Source organism: Cololabis saira, chromosome 24 (genome assembly GCF_033807715.1).
Source record: "Cololabis saira isolate AMF1-May2022 chromosome 24, fColSai1.1, whole genome shotgun sequence".
NCBI lineage: Eukaryota > Metazoa > Chordata > Actinopteri > Beloniformes > Belonidae > Cololabis > Cololabis saira.
The window spans coordinates 9,185,306-9,198,081 of NC_084610.1; the positions used below are offsets into that span (position 1 = coordinate 9,185,306).

A 12,776-nucleotide genomic window follows, 5' to 3' on the forward strand; every position below is an offset into this window, starting at 1 on the left:
TTTTTTTTTTTTTTTTTTATTTAAAAAGGGACAAAGCACATTGATTGACATGAGCACTTGAGTCCATCATGTAAATGTGCCAGATTTAGCCATACAGGCTAATTTACATCTGCAGTCCCTGGCAGGTTGATGGCATATGTAAAAAAAATTTAAAAACACACACTAAAACCCTAAAACAAAGAGTAGACAATTAGTAAAACCATGACACTCCGAATAATGACAAACAACATAGAAGAATTATAGCACACAAACACATGAACACAAACAGGTATAAAAACAATAAACTGAGCCCTATACCAGATTATGACAGCATGTTTGATTATCCAGTAACCACTGTTTTATGTTTTTAGAGAATGAATGAAGAGATGTGATGTTCCTTAGTTGTACGGGTATAGTGTTCCAGGTATGAGCTGCTCGATAGGAAAAGGCTGACGGCCCAAAGGCACTTTTTCTATGTGCAGTTTTACAATCTCCTCTGGTGGCAGGTCAGGTAGATGAGTTTTGATTTTGCTTAAAAAACTCATTGAGTGGAAGGGGGGCCAGACCATGAAGGATTTTATAAACAAGTAAAATGTCTGCAAACTTAATCATATTTCCCCAGTTTAAAAAAACATATTTAGTTAAAATATTACAATGATGATAAAAATTAGACTTTTTATCCAATGTTTTCAAAGCATGCTTATAGAGTTTTTCCACTGATTATAATGCGGTCCTACTTGTCATTTTAACTGCCTTCAGAATTCCTTTTTATTTATATTTCACTTATTTATCTTCAAATTTTGTAATACAAATATATCAACATTGGACTGAGTGGAGTATTTGAAATAAAATGTCTTCACCATTAGCTTTTTTTTCTATGAACGATGTCATAAAATCCCGCGTTTTAGTAATTCACCAGTAGCCAATAGGAACACGGAATTCACTTTCCTGCCTCAATTCCCTCCAATCAGAGAAGAGAACCGTCATCAACTAATGACGTCCACCTGCCGCCACCGTGCGGACCAATCAGCGTGGAGGAGGGCTGATTTATCCAGCCAATGGGAGCGCAGCAGCGCTGTGTGACCGAAGCAGGCTCTGCCGGGTTCATCTCGCCGCTTCTCCACCCGGCTGGTCTTTCTTCACCTCACCACAATGGCGGAGCAGCAGCAGTTCTACCTCCTGCTGGAGACCCTCATGAGCTCTGACAACAGCGTCAGAAAGCAGTCCGAGGTAAGCGCGGCCCCAGCTCCCCGCGGCCCGGCCCCTTTAGCCCGGCCTGAAGAAGAAACGTTGGCTGGTTAGCCGTTGAAGCCGCCCAGGCTAGCGGCCGTGCCCGCGCACGGCGCGCTCCCGCGCCAGCAGGCGCGCAGAGCCCACGTGTTTACCCGGGTCTGCTAACTAACCAGCCCGGCGCTGCGGGGAAACATGCGGGGCAGGAACCGCAGCACACGCCGGCCGAGTCGTGACACGGCGCGGGCTGGCGTGTCCGTGCGGCGTTCAGGACCGCTGATTAAAGTGGGACTTTGCAGTTGTCTGGTCTGGAAGCCACAGCTGATCCTGGAGCTAGTGGCAGACAGGAAGTAGCTAAAGCCTTAAGTAGCCACTGCTGCTAACTTGGTGACGTCGTAGTACACGTTAATTTAATCCCCCCTACGGATCAAACTCCGGACTTTAATGGCGAAGAAGTGTTAGTGTCATAATTCACAAAATGACCTCAGTGTTTTTAACCATCTGCTCGTAAAGGCGAGTCACGTGTCGTGGCCTTCATGTGGTTGAACAGATTTCCCTGTTTCCAAGTCATGGAGCTAATCGTCTGTGTCATTACACCGGTTCTCCCTAACAGGGATTAATTTATCCGAGGATTTGTCTATCTGGCCTTTATACACACACACACACACACGCCGATTAGACTCTTGCGGCGGCAGAGGATTGTCACCAGTTTCCCTCTCCAGCTCTCAACTTTGGATGAGGTGGTTGAATCTTATCACACACACGCCCCCGGTAGTCAGCGTTTTCCTTTTATAAACCACAGACTGTCTGCCGGGATGCTAAGCTCGCTGGAATTCATCCCTGACCCCCCCACCCCCCAATTTGATGCCTTGCACACAATAGGAATTGATCCATTTGTTAAAAGGACCCAAATCCAGACTTGTAGCAGATCAAGAGTGGCATATGTGAACACTCTGCAGATTGTGTGACTAGTAAGATATGAAGCCCAGATCAAATCTTGAAGCTGTGTAGAGAGACCAAACTGAAAGTAATCCTAAATCTTATTTATGCAAAGAGGTAATTAGATACAATTCACTGATAGTGCCTCCCTTTTTTTATTGGAGGGGGATTTCAAAGGTACTTTAGAAGAAAGTTGGTTAACTGACAGCACATGAAAAATGGGGCTTATGACTCCTTTCTGTTTCCTTTCCTGTTGTGGTTCATTTAATGTAGATTTTTTTTCCTCAGACTAATTTAATAAAATTAAAAAAAAAAAAATTATGGATCTGGACTTGTTTACATAGACTACAGTGTGATGAGATAATGCAGCCATGGTCTGGTGCAGTTTCTTTTAAATTGTCATCCTGTTATCTAAACCAGCACTGTCCTTTGGTAACCTACCACTGATTTGGTTTCTGCAGGAGTTTCCCCCATTTTATTTAGATGAATTGTATCAGCTACTCAGAGTGAATACCTTGTCATTCAAATGCTACCTGTTTGCGAGTAATCTAATTATACAACAGCACAGTGTTGCCACGCTGATGCTCTTCCCCACTTTACTATTGTAATGCAAAAATCTTTACCTTACAAAGCCCAGAAGTAAGATGAAGGGGCCGTTGTCATGTAATTGCTTGTCCTACTGAAATCTACCTGGTCTTATTTTAAATCACCGATCCTCACATGATATCACTTTGTTTACCATTTACAAAGCCTAGACCTGAGTATTTATTTGCCATCGGGACACACCCAAGAGGCTGCTGTATCCCCGGTTTGATGGGCCAGTTTAGAGACATCTAAGAAAATGGATTAGATGTTTTTGTTTAAATATACATATTTTTCATATGATACTTATTTGAGAAGTAATGCAAATATTTTATGTTATAGTGAAATGCATGTCATTTTAGTGTCTTATTTTTGAATCCTGGAACGTCGATCTAGATTCAGACTACTTCTCCACTAGAGGTGTAACAGTACACACAAATCACAGTTCAATACGTACCTCGGTTTTGAGGTCACGGTTCAGTTAATTTTCGGTACAGTAAGGGGAATAAAACACAAATCATAGAAAACGTCTTTTGTTTTAATTTTAAACTTGCAAACAACGATTTATAAGTTTTCTATTTCTCTTTTTTTTTTTAAATAGAATACTGCTTAAATCTAGATAGATGGAATACTTTATTGATATAGCTGAAAAACAAACTATTTCAAAGTTCTCAGCAAATGAAATATTTTCAAATTTAGCAAAATATAAAACATGTTTTTAAAATCCGTGTTCTCAACAACTGATTGTTCGCAGATCCGCCGCTCTAAAAACACCAGTGGCATTAGTTATAGCTTCAGCCCGATCTGCATTTTTGGCAAAAGCCTGTTTAAATGCCAAATGTAGCTGCATTGACACAGTACTTGTTTCTTTCCTCATGACATTCACCTTCGCGTGCTGCTGTTTCAAATGTTTTATGGCGTTTGACGTGTAGCCAGAAACAAGCCTGATTGCTGTTGAACGTCGACTCGCTGCTCCTTGCCAGTCCACTGCTCTCGTCTTATCTACCTGTCTTTGTCCGTTGTGGTTTTTCACCGGGAAACCGAAGTGTTCCCAAACAGGAGACTGATTGATTGGATTGTTTGTTTTGCAGGAGACCTATGACACTATCCCAGGCCAGAACAAGATCACATTCCTGCTGCAGGCCGTCAGAGATGCGTCTGCTGCAGTGGAGGTTTGTACATATCTTTGCCATGACAATGTTAAATTCTTTTAATCTGAAGAATAGAAACTTCAAATCTTGGTCACTTAGTGTCAAGTTCATGATAAGCTGTAACTAAGTTTATATTGCGGACTTGTTTTGAAAAGTTAAACTGCTGGCATTTTAAGAATCTGCTTGTCACGAGTCACAGCTCAACACTACAGCCCAGTCATGACTATTTGGTCTGTTAAGTTTACTGAGAGTCCACCAGCTGCTTGGCGACCCATCTTCCTCCCCTTTATCTCTACCTCAAGCCTGATATTTTTAGAGTCTCGAAAATGAGAGCAAGCAGAGAGGTACGTGGTCCACAGAGAGACTGCATTTTCTATAATGCTGCAGACTGTTCGGCAACATTCTTGTTTTGTTATTTTCCAGCAGAAATATTGATAATTGGATTCACAGTGACAGTTCAGAAATCAGTGCATATAAAGATGGTACAAAGGCATATTTGCCTTATCACAAAAAAAGAAAAGGTTTGGGGTGTTTTTTTTTGTTTTTTTTTTTGAAAATTTTTGTTTTTTTTCTCTACAGGTCAGACAGATGGCCGCAGTCCTATTGCGGAGGCTGCTGTCATCATCGTTTGAGGAAATCTATCCGGGATTGACCCTGGAGATGCAGACGGCCGTCAAAACAGAGCTGCTGACCAGCATCCAGGAGGAGTCCTTGCCAAATATCCGAAAGAAAGTCTGTGACATTGCAGCTGAGCTCTCCCGCAACCTCATTGGTAAATTTGAACGGTTCCCTTTTTTTTTTTTTTTATACAGTTTTTTAGCTTTAAAATGTGTACAATATTTCATGCGTGAGTGAACATATGTTGCTATATAAACATGAAGTAAAACTCATGAAGTGCTGATTATCCTTCTCCTGTGGGATATTGTTTTTAGTAACTACTTTAAATCTTTCATTTGAATCCTAGATGACGACGGAAATAACCAGTGGCCGGAGGTGCTCAAGTTTCTGTTTGACTCTGTTAACTCGGACAATGTTGGCCTGCGAGAAGCCGCTCTGCACATATTCTGGTGAGGTCCACTTGCATGAACGACACAGCTGCTCATCTACTCAGACAAGTGCACCGTTAGCTAAGCAGTGGTGTCTTGCCTGTTCTGCAGGAACTTCCCAGGAATCTTTGGAAACCAGCAGCAGCATTATCTGGAGGTGATCAAGCGTATGCTTGTCCAGTGCATGCAGGACCAGGCAAACCCACAGGTAAGTCAAAGATGACTAACAAAACCACAAATGGTTTGATCAGTGGTATCATATCATACCCCAATCTTTCCTGTTTTCCTTGGATTCGCTGTGACTGGTTCACTAAATGTGCAATTCCCCCAGATTCGTACCCTGGCAGCTCGGGCTGCAGCGTCCTTTGTTCTGTCCAATGAAGGCAACACGGCTCTGCTGAAGCACTTTTCTGATCTGCTACCAGGAATCCTGCAGGTCAGATCCAGCATCCACTTGTGTTTTTTTTCTATGCAATATCAACTCTCCCAACAGTAAATGCTTTTTAAATTATGAACACTGCAAAAAGAAAATTAGATGTTTCTTGAGTAATGTATAGCAAATAGGTTTAATGATGACCTTCCATGTTACCTTGTCTTACAGAATACTTTTAATTCTGTAATCCTTCCTACCATTGCAGTTTTATTTTTTTGACTTGTGAACATGGAGACAGTCTGATTTTGGCAGTGGTGTATATAATCAGATATATTTTTACCATATACATAACTGTGTTTGATCAGGCGGTGAACGAGTCGTGCTATCAGGCAGATGATTCAGTACTCAAATCGTTGGTGGAAATTGCGGACACGGCACCCAAGTACCTGAGACCCAACCTGGAGGCCACGCTGCAGCTCTGCCTGAAGGTACGTCTGAATATCCTGATGTTTCATTAATAGATTAAAGTGATGCACTTGTTGAACAGTTGGCTAACACAAAGTGTCCTGTCTCCTCAGTTGTGCGCCGACACTAATCTGACAAACATGCAGAGGCAGTTGGCGTTGGAAGTCGTCGTAACGTTATCGGAGACCGCAGCCGCCATGCTAAGAAAACACACGGCTCTTGTAGCTCAGAGCGGTAAGGATTTGGTTCATGGTCTTGTAGAGGGAATGGTAATCATAATGTGAGGTGTTTTTAACTTGTCGCATGTCTTCTCAGTGCCCCAGATGCTGGCGATGATGGTGGACCTCGAGGATGACGACGAGTGGGCCATGGCCGATGAGCTAGAGGACGATGACTTTGACAGGTTTGTTTAATATAAACATCAGGTCACATCCAAAGATGTTCCCTCCCCAGAAATGTTATTTACTAAGTTTCTGATTTGTGTTGTACCTTTTCTAGCAACGCTGTGGCTGGAGAGAGTGCTCTTGATAGAATTGCCTGTGGTCTTGGTGGAAAGATAATTTTGCCCATGATCAAACAGCACATCATGCAGATGCTGCAGAACTGTAAGTATACAGCCATTTTTACTGATCTAAACTTAAGAAAACTAATTATGTAACTATTTATGAGATTGTAAACAAGCCTAAACTTATTTTATTTGGTGGTTTTGTTTTTTTGGCTCCTCTTGCTTCACAAAGTTTCAGTGTGATGGTTGCTTTATATAGTGTAAACTTTAGTCATCCCTGTGTGCTTCTAGCCGACTGGAAGTACCGCCATGCTGGACTGATGGCGCTGTCTGCGATCGGCGAGGGCTGCCATCAGCAGATGGAGGCCATCCTCCAAGAGATCGTCAGCTTTGTCCTCCTGTTCTGCGCCGACCCTGTAAGAAATCAAGCATCTATAGAAATGTATTGGATGAATTTATCTGAGCTCTGATTAGAGCCCCTTTACTTCAATAAAATTATGGCATTTTCATGTTTCTCAGTGACTTGGTTGTTAAGTGTGTGCAAAGCAGGTGCCATCTTGTATGATTAAGTTTGGCTTCCTTCTTTCCTGTTAGCACCCGAGGGTCCGCTATGCTGCCTGCAACGCAATTGGACAGATGGCCACAGACTTTGCACCAACTTTTCAAAAGAAATTCCATGATAAGGTACCAGAAATGGAAATTTGATGACTGTTCTGTTTAATTAAACGGCTATATTGCATGTGTTTTGGGCTGGAAAGGTTTCACACTGGCTTGGCTGTTTGTTGCAAACTCTGTTAATTTCTTTCAGGTTATCTCAGCTTTGCTTCAGACTATGAAGGATCAGGACAACCCCAGGGTGCAGGCCCATGCTGCTGCGGCCCTTATCAATTTCACTGAGGACTGTCCCAAGTCCCTGCTCGTCCCTTATCTGGACAGCCTGGTGCAACACCTTCATGTCATCATGGTTGCCAAACTGCAGGAGGTATTGGAAAAAAGAAAACATGTCAACACCATTCAGCTTCTCCTACAAATCAGCCGTTTTAAATTTACAAGTGTGTTTTGTTCTTCCCTTCTCCCTGCCAGCTGATCCAGAAGGGCACCAAGCTGGTCCTGGAGCAGGTGGTGACGTCCATTGCATCTGTTGCTGACACTGCCGAGGAGAAGTTTGTGCCATATTATGACCTGTTCATGCCCTCGCTCAAACACATAGTTGAAAACGCAGTGCAAAAGGAGCTCCGGCTTCTCCGTGGCAAGACCATCGAGTGTATCAGCCTCATCGGCCTGGCCGTCGGCAAGGAGAAGGTTTGTTTGTTTGTTTGTTTGAACATGGGATTCAGCAGACGGGCAACTGTTTACCTGAAAACTGAATGTGGGGAGTCATCGTCTCCTCTCCTCTTCTAGTTCATGCCAGACGCCTCTGCCGTCATGCAGCTGCTCCTCAAGACCCAGACAGACTTCAATGACCTGGAAGATGACGACCCTCAGGTAGATGTGGAACATGACCTAAAACCAGTCGGTCCATTATAGTTACATTCCAGTTAACCTTCCATGTTTTTGTGGTTTAGATCTCGTACATGATATCAGCCTGGGCCAGGATGTGCAAGATCCTTGGGAAGGAGTTTCAGCAATACCTGCCGGTAGTTATGGGCCCCCTGATGAAGACGGCCTCCATCAAGCCTGAAGTGGCCCTGCTCGACAGTAAGCATTTAAAATCTTCAACAAAACGATGTAGACGCCTTTAAACTAGCTGGAGAGGTTATGTTGATGATGGGTGTAGCTAATGAACCATGTTGTAAAAAAACTTGACACCTCTGTATAATGTGTAAACCATTCGGTGACTATCTGGACTGAAACTGAATGTGTTTAGATGACCAGGAATAAGACCTTTTCAGTAGATTTAGTTAAGCAGTTGCATGGAAGTGGGTCAGAACAAACATATCTTGATGCAGGAAATGACCCAGAACAATGGATGCACAATGATTTTAAAAGCCACAAATGATGACTAATCTTTATGATTCCTATAAATGGGTCATCAGATCTAATATCTTAGAAACAAAATATCAGTTTGCACACTCTTTATCCAGGCCAAGGCTAATGTTCCCGTCAGTAGATTTTGTTAATCGACTGGCCAAGGCTAAATTTCCATCACAAACCATCTAACGTGATTCATTCTTTTCCAAGTCTCTTCTGCAAAGTTAGTTTTTCTGAATTATTGTCGCTGTCAATGTGTCGTCTACTTTGTTTTTTTTAATACACTTCAAAAAATGACCCCAGATCCCATGGTGGCCTTAAAAGTTGAGTAAATCATTTTAGTAATGTGAAAGGAAGTGGGACTGAGTATCTGCTCTTATAGCCCAGGACATGGAGAACATATCGGAGGATGATGGATGGGAGTTTGTCAACTTGGGAGACCAGCAGAGCTTTGGCATCAAGACTGCTGGCCTGGAGGAGAAGGCCACCGCCTGTCAGATGCTGGTGAGCAGAAAAACAGCATCTGCAATGAGTGACTGTCGTTCGTGCTCTGTCCTGTTTTGTAAGACAGTCTTTTGCTCATTTTTAGGTGTGCTATGCCAAAGAGCTAAAGGAGGGCTTTGTAGATTACACCGAGCAGGTGGTGAAGCTGATGGTTCCTCTGCTGAAGTTCTACTTTCACGACGGCGTGCGAGTGGCGGCTGCAGAATCGATGCCCCTGCTTCTGGAGTGTGCTCGGGTCCGAGGCCCGGAGTACCTCACCCAGATGTGGCTGTTCATGTGCGACGCCCTTATCAAGGCCATCGGCACCGAGCCAGACTCGGACGTCCTCTCAGAAATCATGCATTCTTTTGCCAAGGTGATTAACTCTCTTGACACTTAGTTCAGAGGATTTAACTTCTCCTTCTGGTACTTAAAAAGAAAAAAAAAGTGTGTAAAATCATCTTAGAACAGCTAAGAATTACAGCTGCATCGGATTAAAACAACAAAACAGCTGGCTGGATTTTTTTTTTTACTATTATTTTAAAGTGCATCGAGCTGATGGGAGATGGCTGTCTGAACAACGAACATTTTGAGGAGCTGGGAGGGATCCTAAAAGGAAAGTTGGAAGAGCATTTTAAGAACCAGGAGCTCAGACAAGGTGAAACCTCAATAAAAAATTTCCCTTTATATGTAATTAAATGCACTTGGCACACAAACTTAAAATATCAAACCCTGACTAACCTTTTTTTATTTAACTGTGCTTTGACAGCCAAAAGGCAGGATGAAGATTACGATGAGCAGGTCGAAGAATCGCTACAGGATGAGGTACTTTAAAAAAAAAAGTGTCATTATTACAGGAATGTTGACATCTGAAGAGCTAAAATCTGTCAGAGTCCAATCCTCATGGTGTTTTTCTTCCCCTGTTTTTGCCAGGATGAGAACGATGTGTACATCCTGACAAAAGTGTCAGACATCCTGCACTCGGTGTTCAGCAGTTACAAAGAGAAGGTGCTTCCTTGGTTTGAGCAGCTGCTGCAGCTCATCGTTCAGCTCATCGTAAGTGTTTGGGTTCTGGATGAATACGTTCCCTTTTTGTAACATCTTATTGGTAAACTGCTGCATGTTAGTCACATTTATATGTACTGTGTAAAACCATTGTCTACTTTGCTGGCAGTGTTTCTGGTATTTTGTTTATTTCGAGATCAGTGTGCTTTGTATTTTTGCGTCAGCAAGCCAGTTTGAGTAACGTAAGTGTATCTGGTTCAGTGTCCCAACAGGCCCTGGGCCGACCGGCAGTGGGGGTTGTGTATTTTTGACGACGTGGTGGAGCACTGCAGCCCCTCTTCCTTCAAATATGCAGAGTATTTTCTGCGACCAATGTTGCAGTCACTGTGTGACTCGAGCCCGGAGGTCCGCCAGGCGGCCGCTTACGGTGTCGGTGTCATGGGTCAGTATGGTGGAGAGAACTATCGGCCATTTTGCACAGGTATGACACTAATTGCACATCTTAAACTCTGTAGAAGCGCTGTACTTGCTCTGGTTTTAGTTCAAGGTTGCATGATGGAGTTTTCTCTTCCTCCTTGTCGCAGAGGCCCTCCCCCTGCTGGTCGGTGTCGTCCAGGCTAATGATTCACGCTCAAAAGAGAATGTCAACGCCACAGAGAACTGCATCTCTGCCGTTGGAAAGCTGATGAGGTTTCGGCCCGAGTGCGTCAACGTTAATGAGGTCCTCCCTCACTGGCTCGGCTGGCTGCCGCTCAAAGAGGACAAAGAAGAAGCCGTCCACACGTTTGACTTCTTGTGTGACCTCATTGAGAGGTAAGATGTCACTGTCCGATTCCACAAGCTTCTGGATGCACTGAAATAATTTGACAAGAGTAAATCCTGGGCTCTGTTTTCCCCTCTGCAGCAACAACCCCATCGTTCTCGGACCAGACAATTCCAACCTTCCTAAAGTTTTCTTCATCATAGCCGACGGGGTTGCAAACGAATCTATCAAGAGTGAAGACGCATGCAGCAAACGGCTTGCAAATGTCATCCGTCAAGTACAGGTGAGCTGTCGCTGTCACTTTTCATGGCTGTATTTGGAGACTAATCACAAAACCACTCAATGACTACGTTTACATGCAGTCAAAATTCGGGTTATTACTAATATTCCGGTTACTGAGACATTCGAAATATTCAGTTTGAGCTGAGCAAACAGGGTTATCCCTGTATACATGGTGATTAATCATTTGGGATATCCCGATCAAACCAGCGACGCGTGGAGAACATGATGACGCAATTAGCGTCATTTCCGCTTCCTCTTTCTGTATCCAAATTCAAAACAAATGCTGCTTCGCGCGACTTTTCACTCACCTTCTTGTAAATCTCGCTATTCTGGTACTTTCTACCGTCTACAAATGCAGAAATGTTCATATCCTTCATTACATTTATAAAATGATTAGTCTCCTCACTCCAAAAGTTTGACGTAGTCTTGCGTTTCTCCGTGTTTATAAGAACTTCCTGGACTCAAAAGACCAGGATTCCTTGTGAACAGAGCATGCGCAGGAAACAAATTCCTGTTCTGTTTGATGGGGATATCCCGTTTGGCGTTTACATGACCGAATATTCGGGTTTTAAAAGGAGTAACCCAGGGCTCATATTCAGGTTTTTAAAAACTGGAATATGAGCAAATTCGGGTTATTCAAAGAAGTTATTGGTGTTTACATGGCCGTGCAAATTCGGGTTATTGCCAATATTCGGGTTTTAAAAGGGTAATGGAGTGCATGTAAACGCAGTCACTGATGACAAATTATGAAACGTGTCATGTTCTCTGGCTTTCTAGCTAACAAAAATGTTGAAGAAATGAGGTGGATAAAGATCTCAATACATGTCTCTCCTCCCTCCAGGTGTCTGCAGGATTATGGACGCAGTGTGTATCAACGCTGAACGAGACGCAGCAGAAAGCCATACAGGACCTACTGAACACTGCCTGAACCTGAACCCCCCGCCCCATCGCCTTCCCGCTCTCTAAAAATCCCATGAAGAAAAGTCAAGCTCCTGGACCTCCTCCAAACACTCCTTCCTCCTGCTCTGTAGTGTGTATGGACGCCAGCTTGACTCCATCACCACCCCCGCCCCACTATTATAGAAGTCCACCTACATCAGCTGATTTTTGGGAGAGCAGGATGGATATTAATGAACATGGAGGACATTGGCCATCCAACTTCAAGACTCACCATGTATCAAGGAAATGGGAATAAGAGCGAGTCTAACAGTCATCCCTGTTTGATCAGTGTTACATGTCTACTATCTGGACGTTTTTTGTTTCCAACCGTTCCCCAATGTTGGACTTGTCTTGCCGTGCCCAGATGGATTCATTCAAAGTCGCCCAGCTCATTGGACGTCAGGCTCAGGGTGGCCGTAATGAGGGACAGGACTTTCTGGTGGACTGAGCTGCTAAAAGATGTGAACGTGCACACTGGGCAACCACTGCCTGTTTCTGTGAATTTCTTTCTTTTTTTTTTTTTTTTAATTGTTCCATGTTCCCGGTATTACCCGGGAGAAACGGCCTCTGCCTGCCACAGCCCAGAGGACGCGTTTCAGAAGTAACAGCATGTTTGTTGTGGCTAACTTTAGAAAAACATTCAGTTAGGACATGGCATCATTGTCTGGGAGAGTTTGACATTGATCTAAACAGCTTTTACTCCATAGCCTTCCAGACAGCTGATCACAGGAAATGACATGTTACTGAACGGTTCACGGCCCCTTTTCTAGGTAGCAGCTTCAGGAAAAGGGGTTCTCTGAAAAGAAGCGCAATAATCTGTAGTTTGTTACAGCCTCAACGCGTACAAGTTGGAACATGAAATGTAGAAAATCTGTACAAGGAGTGCTACCTTACAACTCCACAGTTTTGACTCTTTGCAGTTCTGCAGGTATGAAACAAAATTCCAGAAACTAACAATAAAATTACATTTGCGAATTCTGATAAATTGGAGATTGATTTTTAAGCAGGAACTGTCACTTTCATTGATCAGTCACTTGTGATGTGTTGAATATGCAGCTGGAGG

At 43.4% G+C, this 12,776-nt stretch overlaps 1 protein-coding gene across 1 annotated transcript; it reads left to right on the forward strand.

Annotated features, from left to right (window-relative positions):
- Positions 1-1,057: 1,057 nt before the first annotated feature.
- On the forward strand, positions 1,058-12,698 carry kpnb3 (karyopherin (importin) beta 3). The gene is made up of 25 exons (XM_061715548.1): positions 1,058-1,209; positions 3,822-3,902; positions 4,461-4,653; positions 4,846-4,948; positions 5,039-5,135; positions 5,259-5,363; positions 5,666-5,788; positions 5,879-5,999; positions 6,081-6,168; positions 6,264-6,370; positions 6,562-6,686; positions 6,865-6,954; positions 7,079-7,252; positions 7,354-7,572; positions 7,672-7,755; positions 7,836-7,968; positions 8,624-8,745; positions 8,831-9,100; positions 9,271-9,382; positions 9,494-9,549; positions 9,658-9,780; positions 9,991-10,210; positions 10,314-10,542; positions 10,634-10,775; positions 11,616-12,698. The coding sequence occupies exons 1-25, from the start codon at positions 1,132-1,134 to the stop codon at positions 11,700-11,702; spliced, it is 3,282 nt and encodes a 1,093-aa protein (XP_061571532.1). The 5' UTR covers positions 1,058-1,131; the 3' UTR covers positions 11,703-12,698.
- Positions 12,699-12,776: the final 78 nt, after the last annotated feature.